Source organism: Eupeodes corollae, chromosome 2 (assembly GCF_945859685.1).
Source record: "Eupeodes corollae chromosome 2, idEupCoro1.1, whole genome shotgun sequence".
NCBI classification, from domain to species: Eukaryota; Metazoa; Arthropoda; class Insecta; order Diptera; family Syrphidae; genus Eupeodes; species Eupeodes corollae.
In genome coordinates, this window is record NC_079148.1 from 85,767,356 (window position 1) to 85,789,652 (window position 22,297).

At 34.8% G+C, this 22,297-nt stretch overlaps 3 protein-coding genes across 3 annotated transcripts; 1 reads left to right on the plus strand and 2 right to left on the minus strand.

Annotated features, from left to right (window-relative positions):
• The first annotated feature begins 3,192 nt into the window (after window positions 1-3,192).
• On the plus strand, window positions 3,193-4,149 carry LOC129947807 (uncharacterized). The gene is made up of 2 exons (XM_056058508.1): window positions 3,193-3,445; window positions 3,501-4,149. The coding sequence occupies exons 1-2, from the start codon at window positions 3,284-3,286 to the stop codon at window positions 4,143-4,145; spliced, it is 807 nt and encodes a 268-aa protein (XP_055914483.1). The 5' UTR covers window positions 3,193-3,283; the 3' UTR covers window positions 4,146-4,149.
• Window positions 4,150-4,996: 847 nt separating this feature from the next.
• Window positions 4,997-5,677, minus strand: LOC129945099 (uncharacterized). The gene is made up of 3 exons (XM_056054759.1): window positions 5,562-5,677; window positions 5,082-5,491; window positions 4,997-5,004 (listed from the first exon to the last, which is right to left on the minus strand). The coding sequence occupies exons 1-3, from the start codon at window positions 5,675-5,677 to the stop codon at window positions 4,997-4,999; spliced, it is 534 nt and encodes a 177-aa protein (XP_055910734.1).
• Window positions 5,678-18,660: 12,983 nt separating this feature from the next.
• On the minus strand, window positions 18,661-19,499 carry LOC129946716 (general odorant-binding protein 28a-like). Its single transcript, XM_056057000.1, has 4 exons — window positions 19,345-19,499; window positions 19,107-19,274; window positions 18,910-19,046; window positions 18,661-18,838 (listed from the first exon to the last, which is right to left on the minus strand). The coding sequence occupies exons 1-4, from the start codon at window positions 19,393-19,395 to the stop codon at window positions 18,763-18,765; spliced, it is 432 nt and encodes a 143-aa protein (XP_055912975.1). The 5' UTR covers window positions 19,396-19,499; the 3' UTR covers window positions 18,661-18,762.
• Between the last annotated feature and the right edge of the window lie 2,798 nt (window positions 19,500-22,297).

The window sequence follows — 22,297 nt, forward strand, 5'->3', positions numbered from 1 at the left end:
CTTGAGCTAAATCAAGAATTTACAAACAAGAAAAATAAACAGCTAATTTTAGATTTATAAAAAGTTAAAGCCAATCAAGCTAATGATCATTAAAAGAATAATTATCTGCTAATCCATTTCGATGGTAATGAAATTGGTCTCTTAAGAAAAAAATGTAATTAATTATTATAACGATTTTTAAACTAATAAACCAAATCTTTTTTAAAACCTAAAATCTGGAAAATGATGTTCAACAAAAATCTAATCGGCAAAAAATGCAAAATAAAAACATTTTAAACTATTTATAATTTTTTTTGTATATATAGTGAAGATAAACACTAATATCTTCATTAATAATGTCTTATTGTGGAAGACTTGACTGCTCTGCAGCCAAAGAAAAAGATAATACAATTGTTTTTGTTATTTTTCGATTCTATTAAGCACCTCCTGCGTTCGAAGTTCAATTATCACAAATACTATACCTAATCTACATAACATACTTTCTGTTTTCACACCTTAAATGGACATACTAAATAAATCGTAAAGTTTTGAAGGCTAAAAGCTTTGAAAAGAATGCTGCCAACATGCTTCACACATAAATCACATATTAGTTCAATCCCATATATGTTGAGCTCTCGTACGTCGCTTTGTCGGGCTTGGTCGTATCATCATCTATAACAAAGACTAATAGTATAGAAACATACTCCTATATACTGTTTATTCATGAGTAGGAACCAATGATTTATAGCTTCACAAAGTATTGGCTAACATATAGAAAGCATTTTGGTAAGCCATCGATAAAACGTGTTATCGCTCCTACCAAAACTCAACTTTGAGATTTTTCATCTTTGGTTTTGTTCCATTTGTTATTCTCCTTAAATGTTTATCATTCCTTCCGTTTTGATTTAATTTCTTCAGCCCAAAACGTGAGCTACCAATATTATTTTATTTGACATTGAACGCAGCATTCCGAAACGTACTCTTCATTTGAATAGTGATATTCTGTGTTCAATTTTCACCCACTCTAAGCTCGTACGATACGTCTGTCAAAGTTTGTTTTCAAATGTTGGAGGAACAACATTTTTGAAGAATTAGGGTAGGTTGTACAATCAAAAACACACATTTAATTGGCTCTTATATTTTCGTACTCATTGTTAAGTATTCAATAAACTGTGACTAGATCTGAAATGAAACGTCGCGTCGTTGGAAAAATATAGATAGAGATCCTGGAGCCGAAAAGACTACGTCATGCATCAATGAAAATTTTGCAAACTCTTCACAAACAGGGTGTCATTACTTAACAGTCAACAAGAACGGATAACCAGTTAAAAAAACAAAAATCAAAAAAGTAGAAAAGATTTAAACGAAAATGAAATTTGAAAAACTTTTATCCTCAACCTAGTAGATATTTAACGATAAAAATACTGAGAGCATAGACACAGATTTACCCACAACACAAACTCCCATATGTTTTGTAAAGGACCATAGTTTTGGAAGGACCATAGACGATTTGAAAGAGAACACATGCACTGGAAATGATGTTATCTCTGAAGAAATGATAATCTACTGAAAAGAATCGTTTCTGAAATCTTGACATCTTCATATATGGAGAGAAACAACCACAACACACTGCATACAAAAAAAAAACAAGACGACTTAAATGACTATAGACTAATAAGAAATATTTGGAAAATTTATAAGTTGTTTTCAAAAACACTCTACAAGGCCATCAAGGAAGATTTCAACAAGAAACAAACTAGGGAACAGTTTGGATTTAGAGAAGGTTCCTTAACAACAGACCACAAGAGAAAAGTGGAATGAACTTCGGCAGCCAATATACTTTTTTTTGTATAAATTTCATAAAGCATTTAAATAAATATAAATTGGGTGGCGCAACAGTCCATGAAGAACTAGGGCCTAGTGACTTACAACTCTCAACCATTCCTGTGTGCGAGTACCTAATGTTGTCAGGAATGGAGGGGACCTACAGTTTTTATGCCGATTCCGAACTGCTAATTTGAGAAAGCACTTTTTCATGACAAGAGTTACTCTTGGAGAATTTGTCAATTCCTCGCAAGAGGCAGTACCCGTGAAAAGACTTTAGATGGCATAGGCAGGGATTGAACCCAAGACCTCTGGCATGACAGTCCAACGCACTAACCATCATGCCACGGGTACTACATGCATTTAACTCCGTTAAAAAAACAGTACAAAACGGACATCCTTGAAACCACCAAAGTATGAATCCATAACGTTATTAAGATTATCAAAAAATAATAATAAATATTTTTTAAAAGACGAACTGTAAGACAAAATATGCTATAAGGATATTTGAACAACTCCTCAACAACCTTAGATTTACTGAGCTGTAAACATACAGAAGATGAAAACAGATATCATTAGATATGCAAAAACTATTGACTGCGAATTAAAAAAAAAAAAACAAAAGTTATGACAAACCACTTTAGAGAAGATATAATTCTGGATGGAGAAAAAATGTAATACGTGGAAGACTACATACATATACTTAGGACAAATAAAATCTCTTAAGGACTAAGAAAATAAAAAAAATTAACGGACGCATCACAAACAGCTGGAAACAATTCTGGAACCTCAAACAAATGTTAGGACTAGACCAAAGCATATAGAAACACGAAAATATCCCTTTTCCTCCGCTATTCCACCGGTGCTGACATAATGGTCCCTTGACCAGCTGAGGATCTGTCAGACAAAAATAGAAAGAAAAATCCTCCCCACTCAACGAAATCATTAGAAATAAAGAAATCCCGCAACAATCAGCGAATGATTAACGTAACAAATATGACGAAAAGACTTAAATGGAGTTGTAGAGGACATATTTCAAGACTTCAGGATCAAAGATGGACAAAGATAACTATAAAATAGAGACTGGAAAGTAGAAGACCAACAGGACGACCGAATACAAGATGGAGTGAAGATTTTAATCAAATAAACGATATTGGTAAAATGAAGACATTCAGTAGAGATATCCACCCCTATTGCGAGTTTCACTTTTTCTGGATTCCGTCCGAAAAAAATGACATTTCACATTTCCCTTATTGTGAGTTTCGGACGGAAAATTTTCCACTTCGAAAAATGTCCCCCTATTGTGAACTTTTTTTTCGGGTGGAACTTCAAGTTTTTTACAACTCTTTCTTTCACTCAAAATTTGGCGGCGGAAAAAGACAACTTTGGCGAAAAATGTAAGTAATTTTTATAAATAACAACAAAATAATCGAAAATAACTCCAACTTTTTTATTTTCAAGGAGTAAAACAACAAATAGAATGCAATGCGAGTTGCTTTTGAATAAAATGCAATTACACCCCGATATCGCCAGAGGCTATTCAAAGGAAAATAAAGATAAAATTTCAGAGTTCTGGACGACAACGGCAAATGATCTAAACAGTGCAGGGCCTCCAATAAAGTCAAAAACTGAGTGGAAAAAGGTAACCTGTTCTTCTATTATTATAGAACCAAATTTATTAAAAAATGCTTCATAAGGTTTGGAATGACCAGAAAAGATATGTAAGGAAAAAGGCGACGGAAAATAAAGCGAACCAAAGAGCAACCGGAGGTGGCCCTAATAAAACAGTCAAGTACACAGACGTGGAAGAAGCTATATTACAGCTTATAGGTGTTAACGAAGCTGTGGAAGGTTTTGGCTCACCCTTCGGTTTGCCTCCCCCTGAGAAAAAAAGAAAAACTGACGTAGCCGAAGAGAATGGAGATGATCAAAATTCATTAGAGGATCTAATGGAATATTTACATGAAGGTGATGATACTTGTGATAATATTCAGGATGGTGTTCCTTGCGGAACCGAAACCAATGACGTCAGGAATGCATCAACAAATCTTGAGCCATCAACATCAAAACCAACACAACCAAGAAACTATAAGACTGCTCGGCTCACGACAAATGATCTCATCTATGAAGAGCTCAAAGTCCAAAAAGAAATAAGCTCGAATATTTTGGAAGTTGTTGGTGTTCTAAAAGAACACAATACTGATACTCAAAATGGTTTTAAAAAAATCTACCGGTCTCTGGACCGTATTTGTGATTTCTCCAAACAGAGACTAAAGGAAGAAAAACGTCACCACGAAGTAATTGAAGCATTTCGTAAGCAGGAACTTGAAAGAAGAACTTGAAATGGAAATTTTACGAGGAGTACAACCTAAAAAATAATCAAAAAATGTTTGTGTTTTTTTGTTTAATGAATTACCTATGTATTTGTTTTAACTCTTTTTTTTTGATTGAAGTTATTTTTTGTTTATTTTTTTTATTATTTAACTGTATGTTGTTTTAAACAAACCTTTAAGCTTTATTTTAATAAACATTTAAGTATTAAAAAAAAGAAAAGTATTTACGTTTAAATCTTTTTTAATTATTTTTTCTCCTCATTTAAATTAATTATAAGGAATTTGCAATTTCATTTCGAATACGCTGACTTGCAGGTAGAAAATTTTCATCTGGATGAATACTTGATTGATTCTCCATCACTTCACTGGAGGTTTCTGTTATGTCCTCGTGCTCGATGTCACTTTTGTAGTGAATGCAAATGTTGTGCAGTGCTGCACATACATTTATAATTTTCACTGCTTTCGATGGGGAATAGTGCAATTCTGTTTTTTAAGACGCCATTAGTTCTTTCGATTATATTTCTTCATCTTGAATGAACATCATTAAATTTTGCCTCAACAGAGCCTACTTGAGGTGTTCTATAAGGCGTAAGTAGCCAAGGCTGTAAGGGGTATCCGGCATCTCCTAAAAAAATATTCAAAAAATTAAAATTTCAAGTTGATAAGGATAGTTTTATAGCATTGCAACTTTGCGAAGATCTTAAATGTTAACTACATACATACCTAACAACCAACCATTGCTACCATTCCGCAAATAATCTTCCTGCAGTTTGGATTTTATCATGCTCACGTTCCAAACAAAAGAATCGTGACATGCTCCAGCATGTGTTGCATCAACGTAGCGTACTCGCAACTCATTATCACAAATCTATAAAAATGAAAATTAGTTTATGAATATTTTTGAATATCTTATACGTACGAGTAAAACATTCAAACTGAATTTGCCTTTCCTGTTATAAAAAAGGTGTTTGTTGTGTGATGGCGATATAATGTTGACATGTGTTCCATCTACACATCCTATTATGCTTGGCATATTGAATTTCATGAAGAAATCTTGGCTGATTCTTCTACATTCGTTTTGTGTTGGCCACTTTATCCATTCTGGACAAAGCCTCTCCTCCAACACGTTCAACACTTCAGCCATAATAAGGCTTACAGATGGTTGTGCCAACCCAACTTCATGGTCCTTCCCAACTCCCTTTTGGTACCCGCCCTCCGCAAGGAAACGTAAGGTGGCTGCAAGTTTTATAATTGGGGGCACACCAAATTTTTGTTTTACTGGGGGCAAGGAACTGGAAAGAACATCCAACAAATATTTGAAGGCTTCTTTATTTACTCGATAGTGTTGATGAAATCTGAAAAAAAAGTTTGATTCGTAATCTACATTTATATTCACAAATTCTTTACATGAAACTTATTACTTACAATGGCTCACGCAACTCCAAAGGGTTTGAAGAATCTCTGAGTTGTCTTCTGATTGATTTTTGTTTTTGTTTTTCTTCCTCATCATTAATCATTTCCCTCAGGGCTATGCTATACATGTTGCTAAAGTAAAATATAAAAACAATTCTAAACAATTTGTGTAATAAAATATCATACTGTTCAAGTTCATACCTTTTGATGAGAGCAAATAAAGGCTACGGCAGAATCACAAAAAACAATTTTTATTCGTTTTATTTACTTATTTTCAAGTATATTTATTTTTATGAGTTAAAGACGGAATCACGGAATGCACGGATATTGTTTAATTTTTTAAAAATTTTAATTCACACTTCACTCATCTGTCAAAAATCTGTTTAGCCGTGTTCGAAGTGATGTAGTTCTGAATTGTTCCGGTTTTTTTTTGTTTTGGTTATGGATACCGTCGTTTGTTTTTTTTTTCTTGAAAAATTACTTCTAACATACAAAAAATATTTAATAAAGTTTTTAACTCAACAAATTGTCATTTTCATTCCAAAAGGGGTTGAAAATAATAATTTATTTGCAAAACTAGAACACCGTCCTATTGTATTTTTTTCTGGGATTTGTTCAGATATTTCGTTCAGCTTGTATTTGCCTTTTCAATGAACGCTTCTTTTTTTCGAAATGTCACCTCTAATTCGAAGTGAAAATTCATTCGGGTGGAACTCACAATAGCTTTAAAAATTCCGGGGGAACAATAATTTTTCGGGTGAAATATTTTCCGGGTGAAACTCACAATAGGGGTGATCGTCTTCAAATACAGCTAATGAAGCAAAACGATGCAGAAATGACTCTCAAAAAAATTGAGAGGGTGGTTTTCTTACCATAGCAATTTTAGAATGTTGGTTAAAATCAAAATATCTCACGAACCAATAACGCTTGAGACTGGAATTAAAATTTAAATAATATATTGTAACGTGATAATAAACTAGTATATTTTTGGAAAAAAAAACAGTTTTTTATTAATCAAAAATAACTGAAACAAAATATTTGTCACCTCGAATATTTTACGAACAAAAAATGATTTTATTTCCAAAATAATTGTGTGCAACAAGTAGGTATAACGTTTTTGACATCTGGGAAAATTTGGAGAAAATTCGAATCGACAGTTTTTTTTATAAAAAATTAAAACCTAAAAAAAAACATTATTAAAAGTTGGTAAGGATTGATTTTTGACTCAAATATCAGATTATGGCTTTAAATTTATTGTATTTATATCTTTTAAAAAATATTGTTTTCAACATTCAGTGATTTTTGTTCTTTTCTTGACAACTCGTAAGTTATAGAAAACACAGATTTTAAATTAATTTCATTCATCCAATTTGTATTTGTTTATTTTAGAAATAAAAACTTTTAAGAAATGCTACTAAAATTATTAAAAATTGGTTTCCAAATAAAAATCTCTTTAACCAAAATAGATTTTGAAATCAAACTCTTTCATCATATGCAAAATTATGTTAGTAATTTTCTAATTTTTTAAAATAATTTAACTGATAACTTTTTTTAACAAAACACGAAAACCTACAAACCCTTTAAGCAAGACACATCGACAGACGGAATGGAAGATATCAGTATGGTCGCATCCCAGCCTCTTATTTTAAACAAAATAATATCTATTTTGTAGACTTTTTTAATTATTACCAAAAGCAGGGAGTACATTACATATACAGATTATTCGTTTTCGACTGATTTTGTTTTTTAAAGGAAATAAAAAGTTAGCTCCTCCACTTCTAGCATTTCATATATTATCATTTCATCATGTCTATGTAAACATGCGAAGAAATATATTGTCTTATAAAAGTTTGTAAGCTTCTTTTCTTACTCTTAACCTTTTTGATGCGAGCTTGCATACGAGTAAATTATTGCTAGACTTGATATCCGAGTTCCCATTTTTCTGCACGAGCTCCTACATAAATAAGGACCATATTCTACATGTTGTACACAATAAAACGAAAAAAATATCGTGATTAGAAATGCAAGGCAATATGAATTTCTGCGTCATAGTAGTAGATAGTGCTGCCAAATGCCAAGTGCATTCACAAATTCCTTACATATCATCAGGACAGGCTTCATAAGAATTTAGAACGAATTTATTCCCCCTGCACCATTACTACTGCCATTTGACAGAGATTTATGATCTAGATGTGAAGGATTTGTACTTGCTTTTCAGGTAGGTAGGTTGTAGTGGGTATAATCTGCGAAAACTTTGTATGCATAAGCTCAGTGAGACGGCATGCAGCTATCTGCAAGGTAAACAAAGAAAACAAACAAATCTTGTCCCTTTTCTGTAGCAAACAACAAAGCATCACAGATAGTCTCGTTAAGTTGACTTAAGGGCACAACATTGAAATGTATTACTTTCTTGGTGTTGGAGGTGTGTTAATTCTTATTTTGCATCGAAAACGAAGGGCAGTGCTGAGGCTTATTAAGGCCTCTGTTTTATCGACACACATGCATAATGGAAATTTTGTACATATTTTGGTAGAAAAGATAATATTTGTCACAAAAATTGTTTTACTTAAATTTGCCTGAAACAAAAAGTGAACGGTCAAACTATAGTAAATGCACGTAGCCCAGAAGCTGGCATTATACGTTTTGCAGTAAAGAATTAATAAGACATCATATTTTGCTGTAATGATCTTAATGTAAATGTAATGATCCTTACGATCACTTCATATTGCGCATTGCAGGCGTAATTTTTGTAATAGTGTTCACCAATATAATATTATAAAATAAAACCAAGGATAGAGATCTTAGAATCTTCTTAGTGAATGGTTTTAATAAAAAGGAGACCATACTTGACATGCATATTCAAGATGAGGACGGACTAGGGAAATGTAGAGCGCTTTAGTTACATAGGGGTTGGAAAATTCTTTTGACCATCTCTTAATAAGACCGAAATATCTTTCAGCTTTTTTAATAATTTGGTCAAAATGGAAATGGAAATTCAAGTGTTTGTCACATATAATACCAAGATCTCTAATAGAATCGACTACGTTGACGGCGTCATTAAGGAAGTAGTATAATCTATGAGATGGGATTTGTTTGCGCGAAAAGGTGATTTGTTTACATTTACCTATATTTAACTCTAAGAAATTATGCATGCATCAAACAAAAAGAAATTAAGGTCATTTTATAACAGTAAGGAATCAGATGGAGTTGAGATAATCTTAAAAATTTTCATATCATCTACAAATATTAGGATATCTGACAGACATCGTTAACAGATAAGAGGAAGAGAAGGGGGCCAAGGTAACTACCTTGTGGGGCCCCAGAATTTGCATGTACGCAACTGAGTTACGGAAGAGGACTCCATAAGTTCTATTTGCACGGTAGGAGCCTATCCAGTTTATAAACATAGATGGAAAGCCTAGAACTCTAAGTTTGAGACAAATTATCCTATGGGATATTTTATCAAAGGCTTTGCTGTAATCAGTGTATATAAGATGAAATGTTTGACTGTTAACATTCGAATTGTTATTTCCTGAACACCGTTTAATTAAGTAAATATGATTTAAAATCATGAAAAATGAATATAAAAATAAACCAGCATGGTGTTCAAATATGCGTTTCGTCCCGATGCAATGGTTGGGCTCATCAGAAGATGACCATTACAACTTGTCTTGACGCATATTTTCTCGAATAAATCGAGAATTCATATAATATGAGCTACATAGAGCTACTGTGAATTATATGGTTGCTACAAGTCTTCAGAGAAGATAAATTGTAGCTATTATATTAATGGTATTATATGGATTCTCGACTTATTCGAGAAAATATGCGTCAAGACAAGGTGTAATGATCATCTTCTGATGAGCCCAACCATTGCATCGGGACGAAACGCATATTTGAACACCGTGCTGGTTCATTTTTATATTCGTTTTTCATGATTTTAAATTATATTTACTTAACAGTGTATATAACATCAACTTCATTACCATTCTCAAGGGCTGACAAAACTTTTTATCTAACGACGAACGTCCGATCTACCAGATCTAGAGCTGTAACTTGTGAGCTATATTTTAGGGAAAAAAAGCAATAGATAATATCGCTCTGAAGAACCGGCCCTAAAGATCTCAGACCTTTACAGTTCTTACAAGCAGCTTATGAAAGGAAAACGCAATTGTAATGAAAAAATAAGCAGTAGCCTCGGGTTAACAGATTAATTAATAATGTTGACTACTGTTGCCTCCGCAAACGAAAATAGAAAGCGACATTACATGTAATATATTCACACGTTACCGCCCACGCAAAAGAGAAAATATTTAAAGACAAAACGGGCAGAAATTGGATTTTTTTCAATATATTTTGTAGCCTTTCTAGATTTTCTGCAAACAGAAAAACAACAGTGGACCTATAAACTTTCAGCCAGTAACTAATTAATAACAAATCTTAATAAATGTAACTAGTTATTACTATATACGTGGCAGGTTTTTGTACAGATACATTCGAATTTGGTCTTATGTTTTCTTATTTGAATATGTTTTTGGTTTTAAACATATTGCAATCTTTAACGTAATAAAAACTCTCACTGCCACTATTAGTGGTTTATTTCAAGGAACACAACTAACAACCCTATAGATGATTATAGAAAAAATCATATTTAATCAATACATTTGTACAGTTTGTGTGGTTTTTATCTATATAGTAAAGGTCCTTTGGATCATATTTTGTTGCAGTAAACACCTTATACTCATACCTTTACAATGCATACACTATATATTCAAAATGCCTACAAGCCGCCATTTGGTTGTACTATCTATAGTCTGAACAAATAGAAGATAAAAGCCCCACCCGCACATCTTTTGAATTTGCGATTATGTTCAAATAGGAAGCCAAGCAATAAACCTCTAATTTTGAAAGGGAAGCATTTTAAACTGAAATCCAACCAAAAGTTTTTTCTCTACGTTTCCGGCATAATGATGCAACAGCTAACTTAACACTTAAATCGCACGCCTGTTTAATGCCACCACAATAACTGTGTATAAGCACAGCCACTGCATTTTGATGAACAGCATCCAACCAAATGCAAGGATTGCGCTTTATGGCATGGTCGTATATATAAACAAACACACCGCGCTTTCTGCACAAGGTGATGATGTTGGAAGATCTAGAAAGTTTGCGTTAGAACGTAATTACATTTTAAGCGGTTTATTCACATGCCTACTTTCTCTAATTTCTTGGTTGTTAGACTTCATGTTTGTTCTCATATAGAGTTTGTTGTGTTACATTTCTTTTTTTTACGTTGAACATTCTAAAATTGGATGTGTGGACTTCAGGGGCAAAAGTAGGAAGTTGTACAGTTAGAACTTTACATTTCATATAAAAGAAAATATATACAATATTGAATTAAGTTTAAATTTAATTAAAAACTATATACAGTGGTGTATATAGCCAAAATTGTTAACAATCATATCCGTATATTTCGGATCGAATTTGGAGTTTCTTGATCGTTTGTTTAGTTAAAACAAGAAAAATTTGATATGATCCAAGATGGAAACAACTCTGCAAGATGATCAAGGAACTTTAAGCTCGATCCCAAACACACGGAAATGGTAGTTAAAGATATTGGTAGAATCACTATAAGTTGTTGCTAGTTTTTTTACCATCTGAACCTAGGCCAATATTTTGAATGAAAAACATGTTCCGTGGACTAAATTCAGGCCCTAAGCATCGAAATGATGCCTATTGCCGAAAAGCTTATGCCAAATAATAAGGATTCACGCAGGATAATGACCCAAAGCGCTTAATAAACTTATGTTAGGAATGTAATCTTTATAACACAATATATGTAATGGAAGGCCCATACAAATTATTTGATTTTAAAATAATTGAATTAGCCTGGGATGAACTTAAAAAAAACTGCAGAGCCAAAGATAAGTACATCTTAAGGTTAACAATTCAATAAATAGATGGTATTTCACACTTTTGAAGACATGTATGAAGGTAGTTAGTTTTATGTTAAAAAATGCGCTTACGCTATTAAAAATAAATGTGCAACCACCATGTATTTAAGGGTTAGTAACAATTTAAGCCATTAAATAATTATATTACAAACATTCAAATTTAAATTAAGTTAAAATCAATCATGATATACGTACATAGTTTTTTTAATAATTAACAGGCACTCAAGGGGTTATTATATTAGTACCCTTTATAATTTTATATTTAAACAAGTTCTCCAACCTTCCCAAATGATAGAAAAATATTATTTTGATTTTAAAAATACCAACTGGTCAATTTTCAAATCAGATTTAAAACTTAAACTAAGAAATATGCCTTCGGAAATAGACCAAAGAAGGTGTTCTTAGTTCAATAGATTCTTCTGTGCCAAAGCTACTCAGAAATCATCACATTAGTAACATTCCTGATTATATTCTTGAATACATTCGTGTCAGAAATGGTATTAAAAGACAGTGGCAACGAAATCGTTTGCCAGAACATCGCAATTAGTTGAAGTATTTTAATAAACTAAATTCTATGGAACTTCAAAAAAATCGAAATACCCAATGGAATCAAACACTCAGCCAGTTACAGAAAAATGATAAACCTTTCTGGAACATTGCTAAAATTATAAAAAATAAGACGAGAATAATTCCTGCGTTAAAATTTCTAATGATGTCCTTTATACCAATAGTGAAAAGGCGAATGCATTCGCTGTAGAATTCAGGAAAAACCATCAGGTATCCCAACAGCTAAGTGATTTAGACACTATAAGTTTGGTAGACGCTGCCTTTCATAGAATTTTATCTTCTTTAATAGAAACACCCGAAGATGAATACGTATCTGTTGATGAAGTTTCCGCTATAATAAAAGATTTGCGAGTAAGGAAAAACGATGGACTTGATAATATAAAAAATGTATGCATCAAAAATTTACCCAAGTCAGGAATAAAGTATTTAACATTTATTATCAACGCCTGTTTTGAAGAAGCAATACTTTACTGAGACATGGAAAGTAGTGAAGGTCAATATTGAAAGCTGGTAAACACAGGGGAAATCCTAGTAGCTATAGGCCAATCAGTCATCTTAGTAGTTTGAGTAAGGTGAAAAGTATTTAAAAAAAAGATCAAATTATTAATTAAAGAAAAACATATTTTTCCTGACCAATAGTTTGGGTTTAGGAGCCACCACAATACTTCGCATCAAGTCCTTAGGATTTGTACTATTATGAACAATAATCGTTCTGAAGGAAGATCTACAGGTATGGTCCTATTAGATATCGAAAAATCTTTCGACTCTGTTTGGCATAATGCTCTTATTTACAAATTGAAAACTTTCGCGATTTCAAGTTTTCTCATAAAAACAATTCAAAGTTTTTTATCAGGAAGATATTTTCAAGTGTACGTTAATAAATGTGAATCCGTGTTAGTTAATATTCAGTATGGTGTCTCTCAAGGCTTAGTTCTTGGTCCTGTCTTATATAATTTGTACCCGTCTGATTTTCCAGAACTACCGTATTGTGAATCAGGGATTTATGCAGACCACACCTGCATACTCACTTCGCATGACTTTGGTTTCAATATTGAGACCAATCTTCAAAATGCACTTCATATTTTAATGAGATATTATAACAGATGGAAAATTAAACTAAATGCTGGAAAAATAAAATAATCCTTTTTCACGAGAAAAAGAAAGCGATTATTTCTTCCCAGTAATGAGCTGGAAGTTGACGGTGCTACTATAAAATGGGGGTGCAACATGCAATATCTAGGAATAAACCTTGACAAGCGGCATATCTTTAAAGAGCATATCAGTAAAATAATTAAAAAAGTTAATATTGCAATCAACGTATTATACCCGCTTATAAATAGAAAATCGCATCTAAGTGCTGAAAATAAGATCATTATACAAAAGGTTGTGTTTCAAGCAATGTAGTGGTATGGATGTCAGGTGTGGGGTAGTTGCGCAATTTCCGATATTAAACAACTCCAAGTGTGTCAAAACAAAATTTTAAAAATGATGCTTAATCTACCCTGGCATCATTCACCTAATGATCTTCATAATTAAACAGGCGTTGAATTTATTTGCACAAGAATTCGAAAATTAACTGATAATTTCTTATGAAATGTGATATTTCTAACAACACTTTGGTAATGCAATTAAACATTTAAAAATGTATTTACTATTTATTTATTTTTGTTATTTATTACTTATTAATTTTTGTATGTTTGTTTAACTTATCTATTTTCAGTTACTTATTATGTACTTGCTATTTATGGTTATTTATTTATTGTTTATTTGTTATTTACTATTTATTATTTGTTATTTACTATTTATTATCTATTATTTATTATTTATTATTAATTATTTATTATTTGTTACTTATTTTTTTTTTTACAAATAAGTTAGTATTTGCTTTTGTTTTTTTAGATTTTGTTGCTAAATAATTTATTTGTAATTTATTGTTTATTTATGTATGTACTATGAATTTATATGTTATTTATATTTTTACTATTTTTTTTTATTAAATTATCTGTTCATTTATATTTATTCAATTTAAATGTAACTTTTTATTACGTATCCTACGTGTTTTAAAATTCAATCTATTTCTTAATGAAATGTTTGTTTTACTTAAATTAACATTTTTGTCATATTTGCCTTCAAAATATAAAAGGTTTCTTTTTAAATTTGTAATTATAATGTTGTAAAAATAACGTATGCAGTAGAAAGATAAATTTTTAATATCAAATCTCTGTATGAACTGAGTGGTAGCAAACCAAACAATATTTTAAGAAAGAAATAAAATATCTATCTATCCATTTAAACACAGTGCGAGCGTAAGGAAGGATTTAAGAGAAGATTCCGGTGCACATTGGTCTTAAACTTTTGAACATTAAGGAAGGAAGGGAGGTAAAAATAGAGTTGGCGAAAGCATTGATGGTCAAATGGTAGACATGTGCATTCAAGAGGACACAAGCGTCCACAGGTTTTTCTCAAAACCCAGCTTTGTCTATCAACTCCTACTCTCACCTCCCCGCGGTGAACATCGGGTGCCTAGTACCTCAACTGGAGATTGGGTTCCAACGCCAGTGGAAAGTTGTTGGGGGCAGCAAACGAGAGAGGGGTGGAGAGGCACCTCTCCTTATCCAAGCGGCAGCGGACGAATTCTCGATATAGAATCAACGGTGGCGTCTACAGTTCCAGTAAGGTTGAACTACTTAGTGAACACCTTATAGGGCTTCTTCGACATATTCGGATCCCAGGCCTATAAGGAGCGGTTCATCCGACTCCCATTCCTTGTAGTTATACTAAGGATCTGGCCCTCCAGGTTGGAGGTTGTGCCGTCGGGGTGACTTCCTGGCCACGTAAAAACATCATAGTTTCAAAGCAACAACAAGCCTCGGATACGGACGGATTCACTGTTGACAACCCACGCAAACGAAATAGGGACAACGAACTTCGGATTTGTACGTGGAATGTTAGGTCCCTGAACAGACCACGTGCAGCCGAACAATTAGCGGAAGCCCTAAACTGCTGCAAGGCAGATATTACAGCCATCCAAGAAGTGCGATGGGATGGACCGGGCAAACTAAAAGACTGCGATATCTACTACGGCGACTCCTACCGAGAACAAAGACAGTGTCTATTTGGGTGTGGATTTGATGTTGGAACTAGGCTCAGGCAAAAAGTCTTGAGTTTCAACAGTGTGAGCGAGCGCATCACGACAATCCGCATCAAGGCTAAATTCGCCAACATAAGCCTAATATGCTATGCTATATGCAGTGCCCTGGCTATGACATTAAAATTGTCTTAGGAGATTTTAATGCCAAGCTAGGAAGAGAAGACATCTTTGGTGGCATAATCGGGAGATGCAGCCTGCAGGACACTTTCTCCGACAACGGATTCAGGCTGGCCGATTTCGCTGCGGGGAGAGACGTTCTGGTAGCTAGTAGGTACGCAGTTCACGCATCTTAATATCCACAAGGGGACATGGAAATCTCCTGATCAATCAACCGTCAACCAGATTGACCACATTGCGATCGACGCATGACACTTCTCCAGTATCCAGGATATCCGAACATTCCGAGAGGCCAACATTGACTCGGACCACTACCTCGTTGTAGCCAAGGTACGGCTACGGATATTCCGATCCAAGCCAAAACAAGGAAGTACTGTGAGAAGATTCGACGTTAGACCGCTACAATCGCAAGAGACTGCCATGTCCTTTTCCGATCGAGTCTCTAATAACCTCTTAAGGAGTCCTAGGCTTCCTGCATTGAGCAATGGAAACCAGTGGCAACATTGCCTTGCAGCCATCAGAGATGCCGCCTCTGAAGTGCTAGGTTTTACACGGCCACCACAGCGAAACCCCTGGTTTGACGACGAATGCCGGCAAGCGCACGCAGCGAAACAAGAGGCATACAAAACGGCACTGCACAAAAGGATTAGAGTTGCTCGCAAGCTCTACGAGCAGAAGAGGAGAGAGGAACACCGGCTTCTTAGACGGGAAAAAAAGAGAGCATGAGAAGCGCGCGATCGAGGAGATAGAGGGATGTCACAACAGGAATGAGGTTCGTAAATTTTACCAAAAGGTAAAAAAAACCTCCCAAGGGTACCAGCCACGAACCGAAGCCTGTAAAGACGATCAGGGGAACATCGTAGTAGAACCGCAGTCGATGCTGAGAATATGGAAAGATCACTTCTCCAAATTATATAACGGCGATGACGAACCGAATTCCGCTGTAAGGGAGATAGAACCACTCAACCTGGGCGACGCAGATCAACAATTCCGCCTACCCGACCTTGACGAAGTGAAGATAGCTATATCTAAACTTAAGTCAAACAAAGCAGCTGGAGCTGACGGCATCACCGCCGAACTATTCAAAGCAGCAGGCGATGACTTGGTAGGGAGCATGCACCAACTCACCTGCAAAATATGGTCGGAAGAAAGCATGCCCGGAAGGCATCAGTCTCGTTAACATTGCGTATAAGATCCTCTCTGCCGTATTATGTGAACGTCTGAAGCCATTCATCAACAACCTAATTGGTCCTTATCAGTGTGGCTTTAGACCAGGAAAGTCCACTATCGAGCAAATATTCATATATATAGGGAAGAGCTCTACCGAGCAATGTCTAGTTTTGGCATCCCTGTCAAACTTATCCGTTTGTGCAGAATGACGATGGAGAATGCACGCTGCTCTATCAAGATCAGATCTTACCGATTCATTTGATGTCAAAAAAGGTTTTAGACAAGGCGATGCACTGTCATGCGACTTCTTCAACATCGTTCTGGAAAGAACTGTGCAAAACTCAACCGTCAACACTAGAGGCACAATCTTCCAAAGGTCCATCCAATTACTCGGATACGCAGATGATATTGACATAAGTGGAAGATCAAAGCGTGATGTCAGTGGAGCGTTTTCGAGCATTGTGACGGAAGCGAAGAAGATGGGTTTAGTGGTCAATGAGGGCAAGACCAAGTATATGCTGTCATCAAAAAAGGACACTGAACGACGACGTCTTGGACAAAACGTCACCATGGACAGCTATAACTTTAAGGTAGTTAAGGACTTTGTCTACCTAGGCACCGCTATTAATGCAAACAACGACACCAGCGCTGCCATCAAACGAAAAATAACTCTTGCAAATCGCTGCTTCTTTGGACGTAGAAGACAATTGAGAAGTAAAAACTTCTCTTTTGAGCATGTAAAATCACCATCTATAAGACACTTATCATCTCGGTTCTCATTTATGGCGCTGAGGCCTGGACCCTGTCAAAGAAAGATGAGAGCGTCTTAGGATGCTTCGAGAGAAATATTCTTCGGGCGATTTTTGGTCCCGTACGCATAGATGTACGCATAGATGGAGGAGAAGATATAACGACGAGCTGTACGGGCTGTACAGCGACACTGACCTAGTTAGCAGAATCAAAGTCCAACGGCATAGATAGCTAGGTCATGTAGAGCGGATGGGCATCAACGCTCCAGCCCGGAAGGTCTTCGAATCCAATCCCGAGGGACGGCGCAGTAGAGGAAGACCGCGACTCAGGTGGCGCACCCAGGTGGGAGAGGACCTCAACCAACTTGGCGTGCGAAACTGGAGACAGCTAGCTAGGGACCGAGCTGGCTGGAGACGCTTGTTGGTTGAGGCCCAGGTGCGCCCCGGACTGTAGCGCCACCTTAAGCAAAGCATTCCACATTTTCGATGTGCGATTTAAGAAAGAATCTCTATACTTGACAGTACGGATAAACTGATGTGGATTCCTGGAAGTGAGAGTATTACGGTTGAATCGTTTAAGGAGTGGAATGCAACAATTCGACAGAACTTTGTTTTTACATATATCGATAAAACGACGAAAGGCATGAAAAATTGCGGCGGTATTCTAGCGGTGCAAATGTTTCGATTATAGTTATATCACCTATCATTTTTAAAGCCCTTTTTTGCATTTTATCCAAGAGATTCAAACTTGTTTTGGGGGCAACTGCCCAGATATGCGGATTATATTCAAGCTTTGGGCGGATGAAGGCTTTGTAAATTACATTCAGATCAGAAGGATCTTGCACCGTCGGAAAAATCCTAAGCAGCATTTTTAACAGAATCAAATATGTGACCATTCCATAAGAGTTCATCTATGATGCACATACCGAGTGCTTACAGTTGATTAGTTTCGTGGATGCAAGTGGCACTCATAGATTGTGAATCTAGAAACGAAAATAAAAAGCTCAGGGTACTGTATGTCGTCGGCGAAACAGTTTAATGGACTAGAAGTGGCAGACAAAAGATAGTTTATGAATATAAGGAAGAGAGTCGGAGACAAAATGTAGCCCTGGGGGACATCAATGCTAACCAATACACAATGAATAAATTATTTAAAATCATTTTAACAATTTTGTTGGGTTTTGGGAACACTTAGGCATTTTTTCCAGATAGAAATAGTTTATGCAATTTACATCAAACACTTCATTTGAATCAGGAAATTTATTTTAAATGGTTCAAATTTTCAATTATACCTATAACCGACCAGTCAAATTCCAATTAAGGATTTTAATGATTAAAACCAATGATAGCTGTATCTGCTTGAGTGGGGGAGCTTCTGCGTTACAAAAAATAGAACACATACATAAATGCATATTATTTATATTTCAAATGTTTAAACTTTTTATAATAAAAATAACATTTTACGGAAATCATATTTTACAAAGACTGCTATGTGAATAATTAATTTATAATATTTCATTGATTCCGTGCTTTTTTGCTTCATCTACCATACACATTTTATAGAGCTCTGCAGCTTCACAACTATGTATATAGAAAAAAATATTTGAGTATCAAGGCAATAGTGTTTTTGAAAATAGAAATTTATTGCTTACTGATCATCGGGAACTGCTATGCCTTCACACGCATCGCCAACAGCACGGGCAATTTTCATTTTTTCAGCATCACCATTGACATGCATTTCAACTAACTTAAGTGCATTATCTTTATGTAGCTTACCCTCAGGCGTGAGCTTGATTGAATAAGTTAATAAAATGAATAGGGGCAGTTTATTTTAATATACATTTCTTACCACGCTGACTTGTTTCATTATACATGCTCGGAGGCATTTTATGTCCATGCTCGTGGCAGGTAGATTTTTCATCATTTCATCGAAAACGGCTTCAGAAGCTCCTAGTTCTTGTAAGCATTCAGCTGATAAAGAACGTAAGAGGTCTATGGCTTCTATTGGCGCGGAGCCCTGTAAAAATTTAATTAAAAATCAGTTTCAGTCTATTTCATTGCAAATATTATTGCCCGATGTATCGTACCTTTCCTGCAACTGCAAGAGTGCATAACACAAAAACACTTATTGCTTTCATATTTAAATTTCTAATTTCATAAAAACGATTTTAATACTAATAAATTGTAAAACAATATTCTACAAATATTTATGATGAATTGACAGCATGTTTTGGCTTTTATACGCTTTTTTCCTCAATTTAAAGCACCCGAAAGACCATTTGCATATTATATATTTGTATGCTTTGGAGTGGAAAATTACAGGGTCCATTGAATGAATTTCGACCTTATAAAGATAGTCACGGAATTTTTTTTAACAAAAATGCAGGTATCTTGGTGTATTTATGTAATATTGATGAAATATGAATTTAAAAATATATAATTATTTTCTTTACCAGGGTATAATTATATTTTAGTCATTTGTCAAAAATCATTTTTTATTTAGATGATTTAGCTCTTTTTCCGTACTTTGTGTTTTATTCCAAAGAAGTAAAAAAGTGTACTTTATATTATATTATCTAATTTTCGATGAATTGTTGATTTTGGGTTGTGATATAAGAATTTCTTTTGGAAGGCTTATACATAGATAAAGTATTTTAGAACCTTAATTTATAGATATTTGTGGCTAGTCCAAAGTTGTCTATTAGTCTACATATGCATTATATAGTTAATTCATTCTTGTTATCTATTAATTGATTTGTATTTTTAATCAATTAAACGGATATGAACTATTAATGAATATATTATTCACAATTAGAAAACAAATTTGTTTGGTCGAATGTTGTGATTTAGAAACGGTAGAATGGCTTGCATTTATGTTTCCTTTATTATTACATTTTTGTAATAAGCTTATTTTATCTCATTTAAATAATCATTAAGATTATATAGAAGATGCATTAAATATGTTTTTTTTATTTTATAAAAATCTTTAAACTATCTTAAGGCTAAACAAAAAATTCTTAAAAAACTAGCGTTAAATTCATAAACTTATACATAAATCTTACTGGACCTATGCGGGTGCTCTACGTTATTCCATTATCTAATAACTACTGCCTTTCGGCCCAAGAACAATTTCAATACATAATAACAATGACTTTATCTAAAACCAAGAAAATTAAAAAAAACTTGGTATCTTCATTATTATTTTTTATTTTATATAACTTAAAACCAAATAAAATAAATAAAAAAACCAAAACCAAAAATAATAATACTACTTAAAAACTAGAACAGCCACTAAAAGTCTAAAAGGAGAAAGCTTTGGGCGGAATGTTGCCACTTAAAGGTGTACTTTCATAGTACTCATTGTTGGAGTAGTAAGACCTAAAAAATTAAGCTGTTAGTCGTCGAAATCACTCTCGCCAACCCCTACCAACCTTCAGCAAGAAACTATCCATTCTGTTTATGTTGGCTCTGTTGTTTATAGAACCTGGTTGGAAAAGTAATGTTTGTACTCCGACTCTGGTGTTCTGTGTAGTCCAAGGCAACGTCTCAAACATTATCTCTCAAACACCCAAATCTTTTCCATTTAAGATGGGACAACCATACCGGGCACCCATGGGCCGGATAAAGGCCATGTAATAAATAACCTTCAACCTGCTTTCAAGACGGCTGCTAAAAAATAACCGTTTTATCAAAGGCTCCCCTAGCTCTGAGCAGAGCAGCACTCATATGTCTATCCAAATACAAGTACTGATCCAACCAGATGAAATGGAATTTTACTATACTTTTATTCGCCAGTAGCTTTCGATTTGTTCCAACGATCACTAGATTTATCCAGTTCTTTTTCGTATCCCTTGAGGCGCCATTCAGCGCATTCCTGAACAGAATAGTTTCGCATTTTTGAAAGTTATTTTTAACTTCCAGTCATCGCAGTATTGCTGAATCTTGTCGAAGTCACCCTGCAAAAGTGTTTTGATAACCTCAATTTTTGGGGCCGTTCTATACGAAATTAGGTCGTTGGCGTACGCTATTGCCTGAGTCAGACTTGCTATCAGAACACTGGTGTAAATGCTAAACAAGATCGGCGAGTTAACCGCTCCCTATTGAAGACTATTTTTAATATTAACATTTTGGTAGATGTAAGATTGCCAATTGTGACAATAAACCGTATTAAGTATGTCATAAAGCATATATAACAGTGGTTTACTTTTCCCAAGTCTGTTTAACTTTAGATACAGACCTCCAAGTGAACCAGACAAGCACCCGTACATTGCCTTTTAGATTTGTTACACTGGATATCAGAAACAAGCTTAAACGCAGCATAAATAGTTTCATGCCCCACCTTAAAGCCGAACTGATTATCCGGAATTATTTTGTTGTTCTCAGGCCACTTGGACAGAGCTCTATTTATAACCGTCTCGAATACTTTACTGATACTGGGCAGAAGTTGTATCGACCGGATATTCACCGGATTGAAGTTGTCCTTTCCCTTTTTCGGGAGAGGATGTACCACAGCTGCCTTCCAACGAAACGGATAATATGCGTTATTTAGAACGTTGTTAAACAGTGTGATATTAATGTCCACAGCTTCCAGAGGTAAATGTCGTAGTACAATGTTGAATATACCATCGGCACCTGCTGTGTTCTTTCTCTTTAATGAATCAAAGATGGGCTGGACTAATAGGGTTTTAGTCCCTTTTTGCTCGGCGATAATGGCATTTGCCAAGTTTTCGTCATTGAACCTGGCAAAAACCGAGGTTCTCGGAACCTTGTAAAACCGAGGTTCTCGGATTGCCACTGCTTTATGTCGTTACATAGGTAAAAGTGGTGCAGAAGGGCTCTATTCTCCAGGTCGTGATTAGGGCGAATGCTTGATTCACCTTGTACACTTGTTGGAAAGCAGCCCCCACCGCCAATGCTTTCCCATGTGGATCTTCGACGACAAAGAAGCCATCGTCCAAGACGGTGTCTCCTGGATCTAATCCTTTTCGTCTCTGTTCTCTGTCGTCTTAAGACAGCTAATGTCGTTCTGATCATTCCTCC